Source organism: Dermacentor andersoni, chromosome 2 (genome assembly GCF_023375885.2).
Source record: "Dermacentor andersoni chromosome 2, qqDerAnde1_hic_scaffold, whole genome shotgun sequence".
Lineage (NCBI taxonomy): Eukaryota > Metazoa > Arthropoda > Arachnida > Ixodida > Ixodidae > Dermacentor > Dermacentor andersoni.
Window position 1 is genome coordinate 102,224,847 of NC_092815.1, and position 24,916 is coordinate 102,249,762.

The 24,916-nt window shown below is 44.1% G+C and overlaps 1 protein-coding gene across 2 annotated transcripts in view; it reads right to left on the reverse strand.

The window, feature by feature from the left end:
* The window catches only part of LOC126541520 (peroxisomal ATPase PEX1-like), a 90,852-nt gene that overhangs the window by 49,768 nt on the left and 16,168 nt on the right, over positions 1 to 24,916 (reverse strand). For both annotated transcript variants that reach the window (XM_050188313.3, XM_055076712.2), the window contains exons 9-13: positions 23,157 to 23,327; positions 19,526 to 19,680; positions 5,793 to 5,988; positions 4,977 to 5,155; positions 1,795 to 1,929 (exon numbers count right to left, since the gene is read on the reverse strand). In XM_050188313.3, coding sequence (XP_050044270.1) covers positions 1,795 to 1,929; positions 4,977 to 5,155; positions 5,793 to 5,988; positions 19,526 to 19,680; positions 23,157 to 23,327 — 836 coding nt within the window. The remainder of the gene's footprint in view (positions 1 to 1,794; positions 1,930 to 4,976; positions 5,156 to 5,792; positions 5,989 to 19,525; positions 19,681 to 23,156; positions 23,328 to 24,916) is intronic.

Genomic DNA, 24,916 nt, shown 5'->3' on the forward strand with positions numbered 1-24,916 from the left:
ATGTAAAACCCCAGAACTTAACGTGAAGATTATATCATGGCCTCAGTGTTGACACGGGCCATTCAAACTGAGAAGCAGCAGCAGGAGGTTCGGTGGCAGTATCAATGATGATAGACTTCCAGACAAATGAGCTATTAATTTAACTCGACTTATTGTTTTCCTTTAGTGTCTCTTTAATACATCAAACAAGCTCTGCTTACAAGTATAAAGCATATAATGGCAGTGAGCTAGATCGAAAAACTTCTTCAAACAGCAAAATCTCCAGACCACAGCCTTGAAAATTTCAGCAACAGAAAAACACAAGAGTGCTACCATGGTTTCTAAAACAAACTGAACTGAGTGACATCTATGAGCAGTGCCAAACGTTCCAGTTCCTCTGTATCTCCAGCATGTGTGAGCTGTCCTTGCTTCCTACTCAACTATTCATCCCTTTCACCCTCGCTCAATGTATGGTAGCCAAGTGGGTTCAGTCCTGGTTAAGCTCCCTGACCTTCACTTATCCCTGTCTCTCAAAACAGAGAGGGATCATTATGTCTCACAAGGCACCCGCAAGTCAAACCATCCGATGACATTAGATGCCGGCAGTAATGTGGAGGGCACACTCTGTGGAAGGCTGCAAAATGTTTTCAAACAACTGCAGCCAGAAAATGACAGAGGACAAATAACAAAGGACAGACAAAAGCACTCGTGTCTCTCCCCGGTTACTTGTACTTAATCATTTTCTGCACTGTAGTTGCTTGAATATAGATTACCAACTAGCCTGTTCTTGTACCCTGCTCCAAAAAGCAATCTGGGCCTCCAAGATGAGATGGCACAGATAGAGTGGCCCAGATGGAGTGGTGAACCTTGACGGCACAGAAAATGATGAGAAAAGCTCATGAAAGGTATCACAATAAAAAAGTTATCTATGACTAAAGGGAACAAAGTCACCATTTTTATATAGAAGACTTCATATAGGTGAACAAGGTCCCCGTTTACATTAGGATACTTTATGCAGGCTGCAGGCCGTGAACAGTTGCCACCTTCCCAGTGGAAACAAAACAGTGACTGTAAGGACGTCCAGTGGATATTTTGCGAACATCTACTACCAGGACATGTATATGCCAGGGATATGTTGAATACGTCCAGTGGACATCCTCCACATGATCATTTGGCCACACTTTTTGTGTCCTGCAGAAATTCCTTGCATATGCGCGAGGTACATCGCAGGGATATACTGTGTGCATTGCATGAGCATGTCAGGGCCTTTTGCAAAGTGTTTGCTATAATGAATATTCCTTTTGGAGCAGAAGCTGTACATGACAGATACAACGAACACAAGGCCCAAGCAGCAATATCAGATACATTACGTGTACACATATGCATACACGCTTCTGCATTGAGGTGTAGTGTGCTCCTCACTCTTCGAGGCCTTCCATCAGGTCCAAATGGCATACTGAACAATACTGAAATTTTCAAAGTAAATTGCTTCAAAAAAGATACAAAGTATGATGTGCACATGCGCTGTAGACATCTAGCCTTGGCTTGTAATTTGACTATATGAGAAAACGCAAATCTGTTGCAAGGAAACTGAAAGACAAAGGCTCTCAAATGACAACTATTTATGTCTGGGCCGAAAAAGGTCCAGAAACAGTCATTCCTGGGATGTCCTCAATAGGATATCTGAGCTTGGTTTTCCATCGCATCTTCTATATGCCTCTAAAACACTGCAAGGAGATTGGGACGTGATTTAGATGTCCCACGGATGAAGTGTTTTCACTAGGAAGCTGCATGAAGGATGCAGTGATTAGTCACCTTTATGCTGATGAAATTGACAGCACACTCCGAGGCCACTATGCCAGCAAGAAGTGTCTTGCCAGTCCCAGGGGCTCCATACAGCAGCAGGCCGGACAATGGACGAATGGGGCAGTTTGCAAACAGCTCAGGGTACTGCAGTAAAGATGTCAATTGCCACAATAAAATATTGGCAGTTTCAGCTGAAGGGCAAAGCACAGAAAGTGATAGCAAGATTTAGCATCGCACTCAAGCTCTTCACACAGTGTTCTAACAATAAGCAGGGGCAACATCTTGGTACGACACAGCATATGAGGCAGTTTCAGCTACGCAGCAGATATAGCCCCCTGTCAGCCACCTGGCGTCTCAAAACACTAGCTTGAAGAGGAGCACCACCAGTGGCATTGCAGGTGCCACACCTCGATGGTACTCAGGACAAGAGCAACAGAAAACCAGTAGAATTTGTCAGTGCCCAATGAAAAAAATTTAGATTGTTTTAGCCTGATGTTTGCTGTCTGTTATGCTCATGCTAGTATATGCAACCAGGTGTGGTATGCATTCAGTTGATCAGCAGGAATGCTAGTGTTTTTGCACACAATGCTCATGCCAGTAGCGCTAAGCAGAACACTGTCCTGTTTCCCGTGCAGAATCGATTCAGCGGGGCATGATAACCCACTTGGCTAAGTCACCTTTGCAGCGAAGAAACACACTGTGTCACTCACGCATTAGGAGACCTTTTAACTCATGTGGCCATCGATACCTTGACAACATGGCAGCACCAAAAACGTTCGAGTGTCTGTACAATTGCTATCGCAGTAAAATGTGAGCTATCACAGCCTGATATATCGCAGAACAAGAAACTGCCAGTGACCTTTCCCGATAAATGTGATGAGAACTTGAACACTAACAACCATCCAAATCTGGAGAATTCAATATGCATGCTCTTTAAAAATAAGTGGAGGAACAACACATTAACAGGCAGCAAAATATTATATAACTCCACTAGCACATTCCCTCTGATCTGATATGTTTTCTTGAATGCAAAGTTCTTAAAGCCTAGTACTTTTTATGTTTACCTAAATTTTTATGAAAAGGTTTGTCTGATAGTTATTCTGGCGACTGCATTTCTTTTAGTCCCATAAAAAACATATTTTTTTTAGCGTGAAAGCTGCATCTCCCTTTAATACTTATGTGGAAAATTTTGACCAGTTGCAGAACAAGCAGGACAGTTTATTTCCTCCCTTCCCAGCACATTTGCTTAGCCTTATCAGTAACGGTGCTTTCACAGAACAACTGCCACTATAAGCTAGGTGCTTTGAAAAACACACTAGGCTGAGATGCCCATGGCATTAGAGACAATAATCATAGCCTGTAAAAGCACCAGAGGATGGGAACAAACAGTGCTTGCACGGGACAAAGTGAGGATGACAGACAAGGTGCTGACAGTCTTGTTCCAGTCCTAATGTTCCCGTCCTAATTGTAATTGTTCCCATCCTAATGATGTAAAAACCAGCCCAGACCAGCACACCCTACCAGAGGACTCTGAGTCGGGTGACATGCTTGCAGATGCCTGCAGCATAGTGAAGCCTAGTGTTAGATACAGACCATTTATCAGCATCAGTCAAGTTCTCCGAGCTCAACCACTCGTCAACGCATTCCAATTATGGTGCGCCGGTGTATGTTGACCATGTTACCGCACCCACCAGACATGCTGGTTATCCCGCCCTCATGTGCTGTGCATGGAACTTTCGTCTCACCCTCGCCCTCCCCTATGCGACACTCCCTGAAAGTGTACATGGAGGCTGGCACATTTCGAGCTAGTTGACCTTAGTCCCAAGAAAAGCTAATTTGCAGCACTGGAAGGTCGTTCAAGGATGACCAGGCAAGGAGGTAATGACGGACGAACGTGGCCATTGGAGGATAGAGCCCAGGGAGTGTACCCATTTGCCGAACATGAAGCCACTTGCACGGGCCCTAGGATTGGATAAAAATGACCACACCTGCATGGGCTCGATGATTGGCTGAAAATGACCTGACCTCAATGAACTGAAGGGGCTATAAGCCCGAGAACCATCAGAAAAAGAGAGACATTCTTCCTGCTAAGGACCGCAGCGTACGATTTGCTGCCAGCCGCCAATGACTTTTTACTGTTATTTTACTTGTTTCTAAGTCCTGTACATAACGTAAATAAACCTTCCGTTCTCAAAGTCTACCTCAAAGTCAGCCAACTCCAGCATTTAATGGCTAGATCAAATACTAGAAATGCTGCTCAAATTAAAGGGATACTAAATGGAAACATGATGTCGAACTAAATTGGTAGAGTACATTAATAAAATAGTCAATGGATGCTTTCACTTAGGGAAGTGGGATCTGCCCCAAAACAAGATGAAAGCGAGAAGCCTGTTACATTGCATGCGAATCATTAAAGCACCTTTTTGTTACACCACAAATGACAAATAGAACTAATTGTTAATAACTTTAAAGTTTACTTTTGTTCAATTTAATGGTTATTTATGTGTTAATATATATAGCTTAACATGTTATGTTACAAAAATTATTCAACATTCAACCTAGTAACCTTTGTAGAATTTTACCCGTGAAGAAACAAACCAAATTGGCAGAGAAAGAGGAAATATAGACACTGCACAATGACATTATCAGTGCCGCTGTCTGCCTATAAAGAAACAGAGGAAATGGGAGCTAGGGCCTTAAACTATGATTTCATTCACAGTGAGGTCACCCTTTCCTGCGAGGTAAATGATGCAAAGGTCCCAGAACAGTAACGTACCAGTCCATTTCACTCACTGACCATCTCAATGTGCAATTAAATGGGCTCTACAACATCTCTCATCAACTAGAATGTCTCTTTGATTTACCCTTGCTGCCCCTCTTTCCTCACTGCAAACACATTATTAAAGCAAGCCTGCTGCAGCATGTGTGGTGCCCACAATGCTTGACAAGCCATTAGCAACTGTGTTTTTGTATTTTATCTTTTGCTAACTAAACAGTGAAAGTGCCTCACTCTAACATTCAAATGCACCTATCTATGGTGGCTTTCACATTTGATAACTATATAACACGCCATTGTGACACTATGATGACAAAAATATATGCATCATGAAGAACTGCGAGGCAGGAAAAGGGCCAAGCAGGGTCACAGAACCCCCTAATACAAACCACTATTATGCAGAAAGCAGGCTGACCTTTGTAGGCCAGAGGAAAACCTCCTGCAGGGTCTGCTTCACATCATCCAAACCACCAGCATCTCGCCAGTGCAAGGTGTGCTCTGCCCTCAGGTTCAGGCCTCTGAGGGATGCTGGGCAGTATTCTTCCAAGGCGCGCTCAAAATGGTCGTCCAAGAGAACAATTTCTTTTTCGAGCCCTTTGGTTATTGGAAAGAAAACAACAGGTATAGAATGCAAATAAGACAGACATGCTCAGCACTCAACTCAATACAAGGCACACTGTCACCGAGCACTGCCACCAGTTGTCACTGCGCAGACTACATTGGATGCCAACTGCAGGAATACCATCTCAAATTCTAGTTAAAAAAAAACACTTAAAAAAAAAGGAAGATTCTGTGATCACCAAGGCAAAGCATAAATTTGGCACTCTCAATGTGCACCATACACAAATGGTAGCGTGATAAAATTGCGCATGCGCCACGACAGTGTAATAAACTAAAAGAGCACACGCAGCAGAATGATATTCAAACCTATAACAGCATCATCTCCATTGCTGCAAAGATTCAAGACATAAAAGCCAAAGTGAGCTCCATTTCATTTTATTTATTTATTCCAAATACTAGCAGCGCCCAAAGACATTATTGTAAGGGAGGTGAGCATATATAATTAAGCAAAAGACGAGTAAAAAAAAACTACAAGGCATGACAAGCAAGTGCTAAATGAAGGCAACTGCACTCGCTCATACATCTGATAACATTTCCAGCGCCTGCAACCTGGAAGCTTCGTATGCAGTGAACAACATGCTTGCAGTTAACATTCGAAAAGGTTGCTCACCGTGCATCCCCATTGTGGACATGGTACCATTCACTGTGTCAGTGTAAAAGGCATGGGTTGCTCTGTCCAATATGGCGACAAGGTCTTTGGCATAGCAGCCTTCAGTTTGGTGGGCCACTTTGCTGTAGTCAAACTGGCTCTTGCTGAGGTGTGGTCTCATCTTCACTAGACACCTGAGAACCTCCTCACGCTCTGCCTGTAGAAATTTTGCCGAGTGGCCGATGGAGAACAGTTCCCAGTCAGATAACACAAAAGCATGCTATAAGTCTGTAGCATCAAACATGTGGTAAAAGGTAAAGCTGAAGATGATGACGTGAACATAAAGAGAGCAGCAGAGTATGTGTAACTCCATATAGTTTACTACATCAATGTCCACTCATAGAAAATAATGAAAGATATAAAATCCCAAATTCCTGATAAGTAGCACTCAAATACTACAGTATTGGAGAAGCCTCGGGGATGGCTGCAAGGAAGGACGAGTATAATTTTCATGGTCAAGGAGTACAGTGCACAAGGTTATGACAGGAGAAACCATCACTAGTTATGGCCAGGAAGCTAACATTTTGCTCATTGGTGCACACAGAAAGTTAATATAATATGGCTTAGATCGCTCTACTTATACACTTTATTAGTTTAAATATCACCACACAGCAACATTGTATTTTCAAGTCCTTTCCAGATTAATGAGCTTTTAATATCACATGAACATATGTTGTGCCCAACATAAACCAAGTACAGTGAAATCTCGATATAACGAACTTCAGGGAACCGCTGCAAATTGTTCGTTATTCTGAAACGCCATTATAGTGAAAGCCGAAAAGATAACCATTTCGACCAACAACCCCTCAGTTTATCAGTTGTCATCCCATCCACGAAAATGTCACTGTTGGTTCTCAGCGCACGCTGTTGCTATATTCCATAGATTCTGCTGCCATGCACCCCCGTAATAGAATAGTGCAGGCAAAAGAGATGCAAATGCTGAGAAAACCAAAGACAACGAAGAAGCTCCATGTCACCTATAAAGCGTAATGTTTTGTCTGTTTGTTTGTTTTTCACACTCCTTGCCGGGGACACTGCAACTACCTTGCCTGAAGCGGACATCTGAACTATTCCAAAGTGCAAGCGCGAGCAAAAAACACCATCTGGAAAGTGCGACTGTGTAACATCCCCGTGAGCATGGAGGTTACACTTCTCCACGAGCATAGCTGGTGCGGATGCAGAAAGAAGGGTGAAAGAAGAAAGAAACGCACCTCCGTTGCTCGGTGACACTTGTTTAGCCAGAGCATGCGCTTGCAAAACCTGACGAGTCGCCTCCGCAATAAAGCCCCCTCCAGGCATTTTTTTCCTCCGGCGCCGTCTCAGGTTTTATGGACTCAGGTGCCGTGGCATCTGCTTTTTGCGCCTTGTCGTCTTTTAGTCTACTGTTCCGGCTGCCATAATGGATACATGGAAATCTAAGTATTCCCAGATTTCAGAATACTAGTTCATAGTACTGAGGAGTTGTTAAAGTGACACGGAAACTGAAGTACGATCGTTATTCTGAAGGTTCGGTATTCTGAGTTCGTAGTATGGAAATATTTTTACAATGAAACTATAAGCAGTCAGCAGGGGATTTCTGAAAAGTTCATTAATCTGAAAAGTTTGTTAATGCGGTGCTTGTATTAAGGAGGTTTCACTGAAACCTGTTGCTACTAGACATATGAGAAGGTTGTATGAACTGCAATGACCTGACAAAGCCCATAAATCTCATATGATTTAGCCCCATTTAAGAACCACTGTCTTGCCCTAACTATGTCACAAATGCCAGGGAATCAACAGCCATCAAACAAGGGATGTTGCTGGAGCCAACATTTTGACAAGACTTCGCCAGTGCTGCCAAGGAACTGCAACATTAAACAGCTTTAAAGGGGCCCTGAACTATCTCTCTGGCTTGGTGAAAAAACAAAGTCAGCAGATAGCATTCACTGCAGTAAACATCTTAGCCAAATTTTGCAGTCATTGGTGCACGTGGATCTCGCAAACGGATCACGAAGTCACCTTTCTCTTAAATGCTCTCTTTTTAACAGAACCCTGCTCCTCACTCTTTTCTTGACACTTTATTTCGTAATATAACAGATCCCCATTGGCGGCTGACATCAATCAAGAAGGGTGTTTGGATCAATGCACTTCTTCCTACTGTTACTGTGTATATTTATTGACACAGTTTAATAAACAGGCTGAAGTAAGCTAATATCTGCTTTCGACTTTTGATAATAATTATGTACTTCCAGAAGAAGCCAACATCGTCTACTCACGCTCAGCCATGGCCACCTGCACAGGAATTAAACTTTTGCCATCCCACTTGTCGGTGTCATAGCCATCAAGTCTTGCCAATTTCGAGTAGTTTTGAACACTCAACTAGCCTCGAACAACGCGCAACTTAAGGTCAGACCCCATGCACACTTGCCAGCATGCGCTCACTCCTGGCCACTTTTGGATTGATGCGTAAGCAGACTTCACTTCATAAGGAGCTTCAAAATGCCCAAGTTGGAAGTGGCTGCTATCCGTCGGTCAAGCTGGTGCAGGATAAAGCTGGTGCGCAGCACGTAGCACAGCCAGACAGGAGCATATGAGCACGAGTGCGCACTCTAGCCCTGTCATGCACAAAGCAAATGCTGCAGTTGCATGTAGCTGCAGTCTGCTATGTAGCATAGATACCGCGGCCACTGCGGGTTGCCACGAGTCCACTGGCTGAGCGTATTGCGGCTCACTAAGCACAACCACATTTGGTGCGTCATAAGTGGCAAAATAAAAAATAGTGGCGTCTACATGAACATCCAAAATCAAATTTAAACTGCACGCCAAGATTACTTTCAGTGAGCAGAGTGTTGTGTGCACACCCTGCTCCACCGTAGCCTTCAAACCACCGCAAACAGTCTGTTTGATTGCCAATGACTCCGCTTCTGCTGAGCGCATTGAAGAACTTTTCAGGGTAAAGTATTTCTGAAATAGTCTAATTTAACTTCAAATGCATTCCTCGACCTCAATAAAAAGTGTTTCACGGCCCCTTTAATAAGTCACTGCCACAGATTTGAAGGTATAGTGTTGTGATTCAGGGTGAGCCAGAAGCATTGATATAGAAAAGAGATGTTATTTACTGACCCAAAGTCTGTGTTTTCATACTGTGATTTTCTTGGTGAGGTATTGTTTTAAAGAAGCTAACTAAGGTTTTGTAAAAATATGATTAGGCACCTGGTCAAGGAGCAATTAACTCTTCCCAGCAGTTCTGGAGCTGTGTGGTTTGCATGGCCGGGCATTCCCAACATTTGTGTAATGTTGTGTGTTTCACTACATTTTGAAAGTTTGAAGACTGCTTGCAGCTTGTTGAAATAGGGCTTTGAGGAGTGTGCCAGAATCTGATTTCCTTATGGTTGATGCTTGGTGTCAGGTTATTATTTTAGGGAGCCACACATGTGAGTTTATCAATTAAAGATACCGTGTGTTCTTTGTATTTATGCCCCCGTGTTTACACATTACTCAAATGACGCAATATTCTCCAGATTTTCCTGTTTACACGTTATTCAAGCAATCTTTTGAAAAGTTACATTATGAAGCTGCGATGATGCACATAATGAGATTGTCCATATGTTAATTTCCCAACCGCACTTTTCAGAGATCTTTAACCATCCATGGTACAACAGTTGAACTGACGCAATAAGCCCACATAGCACTATTATGCAAGAGCGAAATGCAAACAAAGAAAAGCGAACAAGAATCTGCATTAACTTCTTCCTATCCACCAGTGTGTGTGGACAGTGGTGCGATTGATTCGCAAATGCTGAACTCAACCCCTTCAGGTACTAATTCTGTCCATTAAAAATTTTGTTTCACCACATTTCTTGGATTTTCAGAATCATCAAAAGCATACAACTTCAGAACGAATTAAAAATTTTCATTTAAATTAGTTTTGTCACGTTTACAAATTGTGGACTCCATACGAGAACATTTTACAGTAACACCATATGAAAGCATCAACGAATTCGTGTCTGGTATACCTGCAAAGGACCTATTCAGTCCCTTGAAAAATATGCATGATGTAAAACATTGTGGAAAACAATAAAGAAAGGAAATCCACTACATGACGACATCCTGACGTCAAAAGCAAGCACTCAGTCATCGACCTTTCAACTCATTTTACTAAAACACTTTACACGCATTATCCACATTTAACTGCAGCACAGATCAGTGGCGTAGCCAGAAATTTTGTTCAGGGGGGGCTCATATTGCAGCTTGGCCTTCTCCTTATAAAATTTGTCGACGGATCAAATACATGATTAACAACTGCATTTCCATTGCCAAAGATGCTGCAAACAAATTCTTGAACGCTACGCGCTGTCAAGACAAGTAGCATACATATTTTTTCGTAAAAGAATACATTCGTATGTCCCAGAAATTGTGCCAGAAATAACTTATATCAATGCTTCCATATTTTTTGTCTATTTAATAAGTAAAGAAAATATTGTTACGTAGGAAGACGCAGACGAAAAGCTATATACAAGTATATGTGCAAGAAAATACGCCGCACTTGGCCAAGAGGCAACAGCCTGCACTAGCCTCTTCGTCAGCGCAGATACTGCTCTGTAGCACTACCCCCCGCGGCAAAAGCGCCGTCCCGGAGCGACTAAAGGCCGGACTCGGAAGCAGTGTAGTAGGCCTTGAGCCTACTGACGTGCACGACATCACTAGATGCTAGAGTAGAGGACGAGGTTGAACTTACAGGAGCAATTCCGTACATCACAGGCGTCACCTGGTGCAGCACACGGTAGGGCACTGTGTACTGCAAAAGCAGCTTCTCTGAAAGTCCGACGTGACAAGAGGGCGACCACAAGAGCATGAGCGCACCAGGCGAAAATTGTACGTCACGCCGGCGGGCGTTGTACTGACGCTGCTGAGTGGTTTGCGAGGCCGTCAGTCGAGTACGGGCAAGCTGGCGTGCATGGTCAGCGAGGGTGTTGGCGTCGCACGCATACTCACTTGTCGAGATCGCAGCAGGAGGAAGTTCCATGTCTAGGGGCAAGGTTGGTTCACGACCGTACAGTAGATAAAATGGAGAAAATCCGGCGGTGTCGTGCCGAGAAGAATTATACGCAAATGTGACGTAAGGAAGGGCAATGTCCCAGTCGTGCTGGTCCTTGGAAACGTACTTGCACACCATATCGGTAAGAGTATGGTTTAACCGCTCTGTCAGGCCATTGGTTTGAGGAAGGTACGAGGTAGTCAGCTTGTGTTGAATGGAACAGGAATGCACAATGTCGGCGATAACTTTCGAGAGGAAAATACGACCACGGTCAGTAGGCAGCCGTCGCGGGGCACCATGAAGCAAGATAATGTCACGCAAGAGAAAGTCCGCGACGTCAGTGGCACAACTGGTAGGGAGAGCCCACGTGATAGCGTATTGGGTGGCGTAATCAGATGCGATGGCTACCAATTTGTTCCCAGAGGATGACGTGGGAAAGGGACCGAGGAGGTCTAATCCAACACGATAGAATGGTTCCACAGGGACGGTGATTGGCTGGAGATGACCAGCAGGTAGCACCTGAGGCGTTTTCCGACGCTGGCAGGGATCACAAGCAGCAACATAGCGTCGGATGGAGCGAGTGAGACCGGGCAAATAGAAGCGGCGGCGGACGTGGTCGTACGTGCGGGTTACCCCAAGATGTCCAGCAGTGGGTGTGCCATGCATCTCAAAGAGCACAGTCTGTCGTAGATGTTTTGGCACGACAAGAAGAAGATCGTCAGGGAGGAAGTTCCTTCGGTACAGAATGCTGCCCTGGAGGACATATCAGCGAATGGATGCGTTGGTAGGTGTAGAGCGCAGAAGCTCGATGAGTGCTTGCAGCGATAGGTCTCGGCACTGCTCATCGGCGATGTGAGCGACGGCAGACACAGAGAAAATGCCGTTGGCAGTACTACCGTCGGCGGCGTCAGGCTCGTCTACCGGGTAGCAAGACAGGCAGTTAGCGTCCTTGTGTCGTCGGCCAGATTTGTACGTGACAGCATACGAATATCCTTGGAGGCGTAAGGCCCAGCGACCAAGTCTTCCTGTAGGATCTTTCAGTGAGCATAACCAGCAAAGCACATGATGGTCTGTGACAACGGAAAAGGGTCAGCCATATAAGTATAGACGAAACTTCGCAACCGCCCAAACTAGGGCCCGACACTCACGCTCAGTGATGGAATAGTTGCGCTCCGTGGGTGAGAGAAGCCTGCTGGCAGAAGCGATAACACGGTCGTGGCTGCACTGGCATTGCGCCAGTACTGCGCCAATTCCGTGACTGTTGGCATCAGTACGGACTTCGGTAGGCGCAGAAGGATCAAATGGGCCAGAACGGGAGGCGTTGTGAAAAGGTTGATTGGATGCGAGAATGCAGAGGCCTCGTTATCACCCCACTGGAAAGGGGCATCTTTTTTCAAAAGCTCGGTTTGTCGTCGTGCTATGGCCGCGAAATTTTTCACGAAACGGCGGAAGTACGAACAAAGGCCGATGAAGCTGTGCACATTTTTGACACACTTTGGAACAGGGAAGTGCGTGACAGCATGGATCTTACCTGGGTCCGGTTGCACTCCGTTCACGTCAACGATATGTCCAAGGACGATAATCTGGCAACGGCCGAATTGGCACTTCGATGCGTTGAATTGCAGACCGGCTCGATGAAAAACGTCCAGGACTGCTGAGAGGCGCTTGAGGTGCGTAGCGAACGTTGGGAAGAATACTATAACGTCGTCCAAGTAGCACAGGCATGTGGACCATTTGAAACCGTGAAGAAGGGAGTCCATCATGCGTTCAAAAGTGGCAGGAGCATTACATAGACCGAACGGCATCACTTTGAATTGATAAAGACCGTCGGGTGTTACGAAAGCAGTCTTCTTGCGGTCGAGATCATCCACGGCAATCTAGCAGCAGCCGGAGCGAAGGTCAATAGAGGAGAAATAGCGAGCACCGTGGAGGTAGTCAAGGGCGTCATCAATCCGAGGTAGGGGATACACGTCCTTTTTGGTAACCCTGTTAAGGTGCCGATAATCCACGCAAAATCGCCATGAGCCATCTTTCTTTTTTACCAGTACAACAGGTGACGCCCATGGACTACATGATGGTTCAATAATGTTCTTCGCAAGCATTTTGCGAACTTCGGTGTGAATAACTTGACGCTCAGCCGGTGACACTCCATACGGGCAGCGATGAATAGGAGGGTATCACCAGTATTAATGCGATGTTTAACAGCTGTAGTTTGGGCCAAAGGACGATCGTTAAAGTAAAAAATATCGTGGTAGGAAAACAGAACGTGGTAGAGCTCACGACCATGCTCGGAGGGCATGTCGGGCACAATCATTTTCTGTAAGTCGGCGATGGTACAAATCGCCGACTGCGATGGAAGAGGAGGATCGGCTGAATTGTCGTCTACTGCAATAGATGCTACTGAGTGATCCTCCAACGAGCAAAGCTGGGCCAGAGACATCCCGCGTGGCAGCACTTGTGTCGTCAAGCCAAAATTGACCACGGCAAGTTGGTGACCATAGGGGTTGCCGAACAAGTCTCGGAGTTTTTGCTTAAGCGAATCCCAACTGGTGAGCTCATCTTCGTGCGTCTGAAACCAAACTCAAGTTGTGCCACCAAGGTAAAAGACTACATTGGCAAGCATGATAGTAGGGTTCCACCGGTTATTGCGGCTGACGTGTTCGTACAGGCTGATCCAGTCCTCGACGTCTTCCCCATCTTTACCCGAGAATACGCCAGGATCACGGGGAGCGGGGAGAGTGATGTAGGTCGTCGAAGTGGCAGCAGGTGTCGGAGTCGAGTTGTCGTCGCCGGGAGCCATGAAGGAAGGCATGATGTACTGTCCACTGTGAAGCTCCATGATGAGGTACAGGGAACGTCCACCTCCACCAGATATGCTACATAGGGAGACGCAGACGAAAAGCTATATACAAGTATATTTACAAGAAAATATGCCGCACTTGGCCAAGAGGCAACAGCCCACGCTAGCCTCTAATCATCGTCTTCACGCTGCTCGCCTCTTCATCAGCGCAGATACTGTTCCGTAGCAATATCATGTAAACTTTAGAACTATATCAGTTCGAAACCAGCAAAGCAGTGCATGCTGCTCATGTGAAACAAATAAAGTCCATTAAACGAACAAATTGAGGACAAATATTTTAATGAAACTTTGTCATTCAAGTAAATTGTTTACATTATTGTACATATGCAACGGCCATGGAAAAATCTTAATGAAGCTGTCCTCCATTGCAATGTATTGCACAGAAGCACCTGTCACTGGTCGTGTCTTGTGAGCAATTGCACCGAAATTGTAGTTGAAACAGGGAGCACATATAGAGAAAGCATCAATTCTGTGAAATATACATTATAAATGCAAAGATGCACTGGAATATCCAAATGCGAAGATACAGCTTGATAAAAGGCAAAAAAGTGTCACTGGAAACAAAGTTCACTGCTTGTATACACAAAACATGGCAACAAGATATTTAAATATACGTATAATTTTCCAATAAATCTAATTATCTAAGCAAAAGTCACTGTATATAAAGCATCAAACAATGCAAATAAACATGTTGCGCAATCACAGGTTCACACATCACAGAATCCTAAGCTTCCCCCCGCCCCCGTCCTCCACTCCCCACAAAGCATAATGTGTGACGTAAGGCAGCACGCTTCGTGCCCGTTTTTCTCCCTTGCACAAGCAAGACAGAGCCACCATCGTTGGCTCACCCATTCCCTCCCCTACGCTTTCACTTGCACATATAGTATGCGGCGTGCGGTGACAATCTTATTGCCCTTGGTCTTTATATGGAGCATGATGGTGACAGCAGGGGCGTGGCTGGAGTGTCCATATAATTGCTATCACAATAATATAATAAGAGTATCCGGCAACTGAACATTCCTGTGACCCATTACTTTCCCCAAAAGAAGTAAAAAAATCGAACTTTCACCATGCAACAACTCGCTGCACTGCAACAATGTCTTTCTTTTTTTGTGTGTGTGGGGCGGGGGTACCGAAATGAAGAAACTCAAAGAAAAGCACGTTGGCCACAATTGAATGTCTACTTTAGGCACCTAATATGGCTAACGGAGGAATATCAATAAGAACGTGAGACGCTTGGTCCACAGAGAACCATACGCATACTGCTCGGCATCTTACACTGGCAACACAAAAGACTTTTCCAGAGAGGTTGCGATAACATTGAAGTTAAGGTGATATCCTCAAACGAACGCGTTACAATCCATCAAGTCCCCACAGTGATGGCAGCGAGCAACCATTGTTTCTTTTTCTCATCTGCTAGCCAGAAAGCGTTCAGAACTTTGCCAGGCCAAAGTCCATTCAGCCAGAGAGAAACGAACACGCACCAAAGTGCGCCGCATGGTGGTCGGGGCAACACGAGAAAAACACATGCACTCTGGCTGGCTCTGGCAGCCCGAGAAAATTGAAGAGGCCCAACATGGTCCTCGCGAATAAAAGTCAAAGTAAAAAAAAAGAAATAGAATGTAGTTACCTTTACTGGCTTTAGTGTCTTGACAAGGATGCTCTGGCGCAGGTGAAAAAAATGCTGATATTCTTTTCTGTGGCATGACAGCACAAATGAACCACCACAACGCTTCGTCTCATCGGACCTTGCTGTGTGTTTTGTCAACTTGTCTGACAGTGTGTTGATTTAGCTTGTCTTGTTATATGGCCCAATGTACAACTTTAGAAAAGTCAATGCATCTTTGGCGTCAAATGTTTATAAGACCATTAAACCCACAAAGTTCCGGAATTGAAAATCTAAAGCCAAATTTTGGAATGTCAATGCACCTTTGCATCAAAAGTTTACGACAACTTTATGCCCATAAAGTTTCGAAATTGAAAGCCATGCGCTTCTGAATCTCACGGCCTCCGTGACGAGCCCGCTCACCATCAAAACACCCTTGAAACTTTGTGCTCGGTCCTCAGATGGGTCTCCTTGAATTATGCGACCCCAGGCGCATGGTCGTTGCCACGAAATCCAGCCCAAATTGGCTATGTTTGTGCCAAAATGTCTTTTCGAGTGTGAGAAAGACATTCTAGACAAATTCCAGAATTATTTCCATTACTGGCGGATGTTTGGTCAACAGCGCATGACAGCACAAAAAAATTTCGGTGGGGACGGCTGAGGCACAATTATTTCCATTGCCAGGGCATGTTTTGGTTGGCAGTGCATGACAGCATGAAAAAATTTCGGGCGGGGGGGGGGGGGGGGGGGGGGAGACTGCTGAGGCCCATTAAGCACTTCCCCTGGCTATGACCCTGGCAGAGATCCAATAGGAAATTTAAAGATGTAGGTGACATGTTTTAAATATCATTATTTTCATCAGTGCTTTTGCTTTTTGTGTGTTATCTTGGCATGCACAATAATGCACACAGCACTTGGAGGGGTTAAAGGCTAGAAGACGAGGACTTGGTTACACCAGTACTGCCAATTGCAAGATCAGTTAAGCATAAAGGGGTGCCCTACTCTGTTCCTTCCCATTTACATTTCAGTGCCGTGGTGATAGTATGTCTTTCAGAACTCCTTGTCATCCTAGCATTATTTGTCTTTTAAAGAAACATAAAGTTGCCTTACAAAGAACAGCTGTCTCTGCTGCAAGCACCAATTCTGCCCACTTTCTCTCCATGACTTGCGTAAAGGCCCTCAGCTTCTTTACTGAAGACACTCTGCCTTTTTATTGTGATAGCAATTATGTGGACACTCCAAGCGAATTTCTGCTGTCGCCATCGCCGTGATGTTCCGCATAAAGTCAAAACACAATAGCATTATCACCATGCACCATACGCTGTATATATGTGCGAGTGAAAGCTGGTGAGGGTCAGCTGACGATGACAGTTCAATATTGCGCGTGCGAGGGAGGAAGGCAGAGTGGAAGCGCGCTTGTCTTTTGTGATGCGCGAGGCATGAAGGGGAGGCGAGGGAGAGGGGGCATTCTACTCTGGCAGCTGCTGCTGCTCACGGCCTGGCTGTGGGGATGCCCTATCTTGAAAGTGATCTGCACTGTGGACAAAGTGCGCGCCAACGTGGACCTCATCTTCAAAGCGATCTGCAATGTAGACGAAGTGCATGCGCCGAGTGCCACTTGCTTCGTATGCGCTGTGCTTTCTGTGTTTAGTTCGCGTTGAAGCAAGAGACAACATGAAGGTCAATTCGCTCGCTGCTGCTGCCAAGTTTCCTCACTCCAGCGTCTTGACAGCGTGTTTCCGCGGTCATCAAGCATGATGTGTTCAAGTTCACATGTGCGCGTGACACCATGCTTGTCAATTTAGTTAGTAAGCGAATGTTTACAACTTTATACGGCTGATAAAACTACTACCCTTACCTTGTATAGCTGTCCACTAATTTGCTATTGCAATCGATGCTTCGCCTTTCCGGCAAAACTGCAAGTTTCTTACTTGCTAAAGAGAGTACATTACTGCGCTCGCCTTTGCTGCACCCTACCACACTGCATAAGGTAACCATTAACCACTGCCAAAGTTAACCACTAATGAAGTTAAGTGATACTGGCAGCCATGTAGTGTCTATGATGCGCAGCTGCTGAATGTTGCGCAGATAGCCCTAAATCTCTTGCTATTGCTTTCCCAAACAAACAAGAGTAAGCAACAGACAAAGATGCAGAAATGTTTTCTGAAATCGAAATGACTTTTTTTCCCATCCCTTGCCTAGCAAATTATACCTGCGCATCCTTTTCATTTTCTACATTTGCTTATGGCAACAAAGGCCACCACGGCAGCACAGTTGTCATTACCATTACCCTAATTAAGTTCACTTCAGGACAAAAGCCTCTGTCAATGATATTCAATTATGTTTGAACAAAAACAACCTTATGCACTCATGGTCAAAGAAAAATAAGACAGAAAATTAAGAAAGTGAGTTACCATAACTCTTGAAATATTATGGCAATTAAAACAGCTCACATAGGAATGCTACCAATGAAACACTGCTGCGCCAAGTCCAGACAGGACTCAGCTGAAGAAGCTCCAGAAAGATGGACATACTAGTATTAGATAAATTTATGTACCCTTATTGTGTGCCTACCATTGTTTTTAAGTCGTGTAAATAGCCACAGTCCAACACAGCTTAAGTTCTACAATTGAGGAGGGCTGTTCCCAGAGCAAACTCCAGGCGATTGAACGGTTGCACAAGTGTCATATTTTTGTGCATTTTTCATGAACTGTAGGTTGCAGTTTAGGCACTCTGGTAACATTAGACAAGTCATCTTTTCGTCCACTTTCATTTCCATTTACCTTATTATTTATACCTTTCAATTAAATGATCTATTTCCTCTATGCTTTCTCTGGCTGCATTGTCTATTTTTTTGTATGACTGACTAACTCAAAATCCAACCCCTTGGATTCCTTTATTATTATCACTCGGTCAAAACATGGAACACAATCTATTTCTTGACAAGGGAATATATTATTTTTACGAACTAGACACAGTCGACTTCTGTTAATTCGACCCTGACGATACCGAAAAAAACTGGTTGAATTATCTGCCGAGTCGAATAAAAAAAATACATAAATACGACGAAGCACACCACTCACTTGGCAGTATGTGCCTTTAGAGTTAGCTTCGCAAAAGTACAGTTGTCTTATGCGGTGAAGCATACTAAACAGGGGAGAAAGGTTCCACTGTTACTAAACATAGGACGTGTTCCTTAATTTACACACGCACACGCGCCATCTCAAGTCCCAGTGCGCGCACTGGGACACCTAATATGTTTACTGGCAGGCCTTCACAGTTTGAAACAGACCCACGCTCTTTTGTTGGCCCTAAACGTCCCCTAGGCTTTCGTAGTTTTCCATCTTACTGCCCTCCTTTTCGCGAGCTTTCCCAAAACACAGATGGCTTTTCTCCGCCCCTCGGTGTACGGTGCGTGCGCGCGTGTATAATTAAGGAACGCGTATAATTAGGAAACCCGTTAACGGTCTCATATACGAAACACACATGGTGTGCGAAACGAGGGCTCAAATCGCCATAGAAACGTCAGAAAGAGCTCTGAATGGCTGCCAGTAGTTATCTAGCGCCTAGGTTCTCGTACTGTGACCGGTGACGGCGCGTGCACGCGTTTATAATTAAGGAACGCGTAGTATGTCTCGTAACAGTGGCCCCTTTCCATTCTTAATATGCTTCACCGCATAACAGCTGTATTGGGACAAAGCTGACTAGTCAAGTTCGAATTATCTGGCAAAGGCCAATATTGAGATCAAATTAACGGAGGTTTGGACCTACAGAAATGTACGGGCGCGTGCCGGGAACTGTCGGGATCGAAGTAAGCGATAACCAGAATCAACTGGTGTCGAATGAACGGAAGCCTACTGTAATTTATTCCAATTACTTTGCTTCAAGAGGGAAATTTTAAAAATAAGTGTAAAGAAGCTACAGATAAGAATGCACATTCCGCCATTCAAAGGTCTTTAAAACCTTGATAAACGTTGTCGACTCTATAAAGACTGTTGATTTTATGGCAATAGAAACTGCCTGGATAGCAATATCTCCTTGGCTATTTGGTAAATAGGCTATCCTTTCAAGGACCTTCAAGACGTCTGCATGACATTGCTGTAAGAAAACTCAGTTTTCCATACCATTTGAGAAAGCTGTAGAAGTGAATTTAAAGGCCATCAAATATTATTTGCCTTCTACGAATGTTCAACACTGATCTACAAGCACACCTTGTTTGGAGGTGGGATGGCAAGCAATGTGTAAAAGATATGCTGTCCATGGCTGGCAGTGAGGCGCGAGTTGAAGGCCTCTCTTGAGCGACCCGTAACAATGACAGCCACCCTGGTGCACGAGTCCCTTAGAGTGACAAGTGTGTTGAAGAATGCTGTAAATAAAGAACATGTGCCTATGTTGAAGGCTGCAATGCACACATATACCACAGTATTGCCATTTGTTGGGCGTATTGGTAAACTGACTTGGAAAGCATCTTTAGCGCCAGCAAACAAGGACAGAGGAAGACGACACCACAATGCGCTAACTTCAACAACTTGATTTTCAGGAAACACACCTATTTAACCCATGCACAGTGATGCCACCTCATCCAAATCTTAACCATCCAAAAAAAAGCCGTCTCCTTACTTAACAAGTCGACCACTAACACACGTATCACTTTCCGGCAGATAGCCTGAGCGTCAATAACCTCTCGCACACCTTTATCTTTGTGCTTACCACAGTGCTGGCCAGCCATCACAGCCACGATATAAGGTGGTGATGCAAGGCAGGTTTCATTTTTATGTTTATGAAAGCTTGCTGTGAATGTTATGCATGAAGATAACTCTTACTGTATTTTGCAAAACACAGAAACAATTAACACGTTTATAGAGCAATTCATACATAAAAAGGCTGCTGCAATTATAAGGTATCACTTTCGTTATTATGAAAAACACAGTAAACGTTTAGTAGAGCTCTCTACTGGACGAGTTTGTGAACTTGCGAACATACTCGTGAACCAAGAGCAAATGGGCACTTACACAAGGAAAAGAAGTAAATGAGACACATACTGGACTTGTAACTAACATTGTTTGTGGATAGTCCTCCTACCAAAAATATAAGCCCATGCACAACATTTGGCACAGCAGCACATTGAAAACCTGTATTGCTAATTTACTGTGAACATACAGTATAACCTGGTTCATATGTTTTTGAGAAAAAGAATTCAAGAAAAATATACTAAACAGGAAAATGTACGATCCGAAGTCACTAAAAAATATTACAGACTCAACTGTCGTTGACATCTACGTAATACGGAGCGTTGCACAAATCGTTGCAGCATGAGACGCTGACACGCAGCAAACTGGTGGGACGCAAGTGGCGCAAGGCGTGGGTTGGCGTTATTGCTACTCTTTAGCAAGCTTATGTTTGCTGGTTACGTTGGCCTGCGTTAATTAAATCAATTTAATTCTGGGGTTTTACGTGCTAATACCATGAAGTGATTATGAGGCACGCTGTAGTGGGGGGCTCCTAATTCATTTTGGCCCTAACATGAGCCCAATACACGGCACATAGGTGCTCTTAAATTTTGTCCCCATTGAAGCATGGATACGATGGCCAGGATTTGATCCCGTGCCCTTGGGCTTAGCAGCACTATGCAAAACCCACTAGGACACCACGCCGGGTAATTCGGTTTTGGTTAGCAGCTTGTTCGGGTGGCACATTTTGGCGGTGAATTTTTACATGCTCACTTGGCACAAATCGTTGCAGCGTTAGCAGCCTAGGACATGTATTGTCGTTTTTTCTATTGTGTAGTGCTTTAAGACAGCGATGGCCGAGAAACCAAAACGAAGTTGAGCTGGTGGGCGACGCAAGAATATGATTCCAACAGAGCGAAACATGACGCTCACCTTGTGCTACCTGCAGCAAGAAATGGAGGTGCGTTTGGGCGATTAAAAAGCGTGCAGTATGCTTCTAACGGAACTATGCCACGTGTGCTGTGACACAGCAGAAGTTGCTTATCGCAATAGAGATGGCGGCAATAGCTGCGAATGTGACGTGTGGCAACTTGTGAAGAGATTTGCTGTTACTGGAACAGGAAACTGAGTACGCACTAGCATTTTCACGTGATATGAGTGAGCAAGTACTGTGGGGAAGCTGCTGTGGCAGTCGGCTACTGTTCTCGAATCACGTGACTCACGCCTTTTTTTGTTTACATGGGATCTAGCAACCAGAAAAGTATCATACGATCATAGTTTGGCGATGTACTGAACCTTAGTGCCAAGAGACTGTTTTTTGGGAACATACCAATGGGTAAAAAAGAAGTGCAACTCTATGGGTCATTTTTTATGTTCTCAATAGTGAATATTAGCACTGGGAAATTGTACAAAATGGGATTGTATCAATGAGGATATACTGTAGTTACAATCCTCTGACAAAAGCAATGATGGTGCCCTCACACACCCTAATGGCTTGACTTTCTTATGCGATACACTTAATCTAAACATTTTCTCTGGTTCAATAATAGGTAATGTCATTGGAAGAAAGAATGCAACTGCACAATTTACAATGCAAGGGCAAACCTCTATCTGTGCTTAGCCTAATCAAGTTGTGATGCTCCCTGCAATATGTTCATACATACAATATCCTCTCTGGTATGTGTAATCTGTCCATATGCAAGGAGCATCTGGCAAACAACATGCATGGAGTACTTGGCATGTTATGCGCCAATCAACATGTCACCTTCAGCTTTTTTTTTTTTAATTTATGAACACGCTTGAACATAAGACTGGAAATTTTGCACAGTGCACAAAAACTAGCTTTACATTATCCTATGCAGCCACCATGCTTAAATTGTGTGGATATATTCAATGCATGTTGTCTGCAATATTCCACAAAGATTCAGAATGTTTTATGCACCTAGGTGAGACAGGACATTTAGACAACGGAGTGTGTAAACATCATGCCTTGAACCCATCAGGCACAGGAAGAAATTTGCCCTAGCATTGTAAAAACTGTAGTTGTGCTCCCTATTTCAATGACGTCACTGTTATCAGAAAAATTAAAAGGCATTACAGGAGTGAGATTCTTTAAGTGTATCAAATGAAAAAAACTTAGCCCCAAAAGATGTGTGAGTGCATCATCATTTTTTGACAGACGAATAAAACTACATTCATAAGATATTGGTCTGATAGGCCAAATTATGGCTTCGTGTTTGTGTCTGTGCCAAAGGGCGTTCAGTGTGTGCTGCTTTTTCCTGCAGAAGATGCTTCGTAGATGAAGAGCTCATCTTGTCCATTCCTTTCGTTGTGTAAGCATCTGTTCATTGATTTTTTTATTCATTCACAGTAAATGTGATCTTATCTGACAAAGCATAAAGAGAGGGCTTTACCATGGGCCCTATTCAAACATGCATGAAATATCAAGTAATTTGTCCATCTATCTGTGCAAGGTGTGATCACAGCTTTCAAGTGTAGTCTAACATGTATCATATCATGCTTGCTTCCTTTTAGCATCACTGCAGACACGAAATGTTAGTGATGTTAATGTGTTTCAGTTCCTACTTGTGTCATGGCTGCAGTGTCAAATGATATCTTCGATGCAATGCAGGTGGATGCTTTCCAAGCTGTTGCAACAATGGCAATGTTATTTATAATGTGCATTTACAGTTACACAGTAACTGCATGTCAGCCATGACACTTAATGATTACCGACCATGTTAATGTTGACTCCCCTGTCAAGGCACATTATTGCTTTACAGGTGCAAGCTCTTTCAAATCAACAGCTCACATGCATGTTTTTGAACCCTTGTTCATCTGTCTGTGCTTCTGCATGTCATGTGACCACAAGCGAAAGAAAAAACAGTCTTACCATCAGCTACCTTGTTGAAGTAGAGGGCATTGGGACTCTTCTCTTGCTCAGGCCCTGCTACAGCACCAGCCAGCGTATCCAGGTCATCAAAAACCAGCACAGCAGGCTCTCTGAAGCAGCACTCAGAAACTATATTCTCCCACATCTTGGCTATCTTTTCAGGACGCTTTCCTGCATGCACATAGTGGGACAAAGATATTGTACCTACATCTAGTCATGTAGTCAACCACACCACATTCAACCTCTAATACTCGTCGAGATTAGATTTTTCATAGAGTTGGTAAACCCCAATCTAGTAGCATCAATAGGTGTTGGGAATTTATTAAATTGGGGGGCTCATTATTTAAAGAAACCTTCAAAAACTAAATGGAAAAGAAAAGCCACATAGAAACCATCGATGACGACTATCAATGTAAGTAAATAGTCGAACACTTCTAGAAGGCTATTCCCTTTGTTAAAGGGGCCCTAAACCACTTTTTTATAGAAGTAGAGAAAGGCATTTGAACTGAAGATAGGCTATTTCAGAAATACTCTGGCTCAAAAGTGATTCAATGCATTCAACAGAAGCGGAGTTATTGGCAATCAAATGCAGCCTCCGCTGCATTCTCATTCCTTCTTCAATGCCTTGCACTGCAAAGGCTACAGTGCAGTGGGCCATGCCCACAAACCTCGCCTTCCAATTGACACCATGGCATGCATTTAAAATTTAATTTTAGATGTTAACGTAGACACAATGACTTCCAATTTTGGTGCCTATGACCCACTAAACATAAGCCAAACGCGGTTGTCCTCAGTGAGCCACGGTGCACTCAGCCAGTGGACTCGTGGCGGCACCCCGCGGCGGCACCCCGCGGCGGCCGTAGTATCTACGCTATGTAGCCGACCGCAGCTACCAATAGGACTCGCGTATGGGAATCCACTTTATTATGAAATAAATCGTAAGCCTGCCTCCTTAAGAGAGTAAGGAGGCAGGCTTCTATTGAAAAAAGAGTGTTTGAGAGAAAGGTGACTTTGCGATCTGCTTGTGAGCTCCACACACCGTGCACAACAGCAAAACTTGGCTGAGATATTCACAGCAGCATATGCTATTTGCGGACTATGTTATTTCACCAAGCCCGAGGAATGATGCCCTTGATGGCTTATATTTGCTGCAGTAAGGATATTTATGTAGTACTTGTTGCTTAATTGCATAATTCGGTTGATAACAGAGCTGTTAACCATCACATCCATGGCAGTAGTATAGGCGGACAGCATCTGGGCATCCAAGATCTGTAATAGTTGGTGTTCAGTGATGAACGCACCCTGCAACTCAGTTGTGCAATGTCATGTTCCATTAGCATCACCATCATTTTATTGGCAGTGAAAGTCTAACCACTGACCACGAAAACAGGTGAAAAAGCCAAGGAAAGTTACTTGCTTTAAAATTTTCACCATAAGCAAATGAAAAGGTAACCTTTACCTCTAAAAACTGCACACAGCCTTGCATGTGTACTTTCAAAGTAACCCAGGGTTTGCACAGAAAGGAAAACAGAGCACCTTGAAACTAAGTTTGCTCTCTTCGGGGCTTATGAGCAGGGCTTAAGTGCAAAATGCATTATTTTTCACATTCAAAGTACTAGAGGAATATATGGCACTATGTCCACATGTGCAGTAAGTACAACTAACTGTTCATAAAGCATGGGAATGATGGGCTTGCCTAAACTTTGCCCTTCTCGTTTCAAATGAACTTGTGGATTCTCATATTAACATTTTTGAAGCTC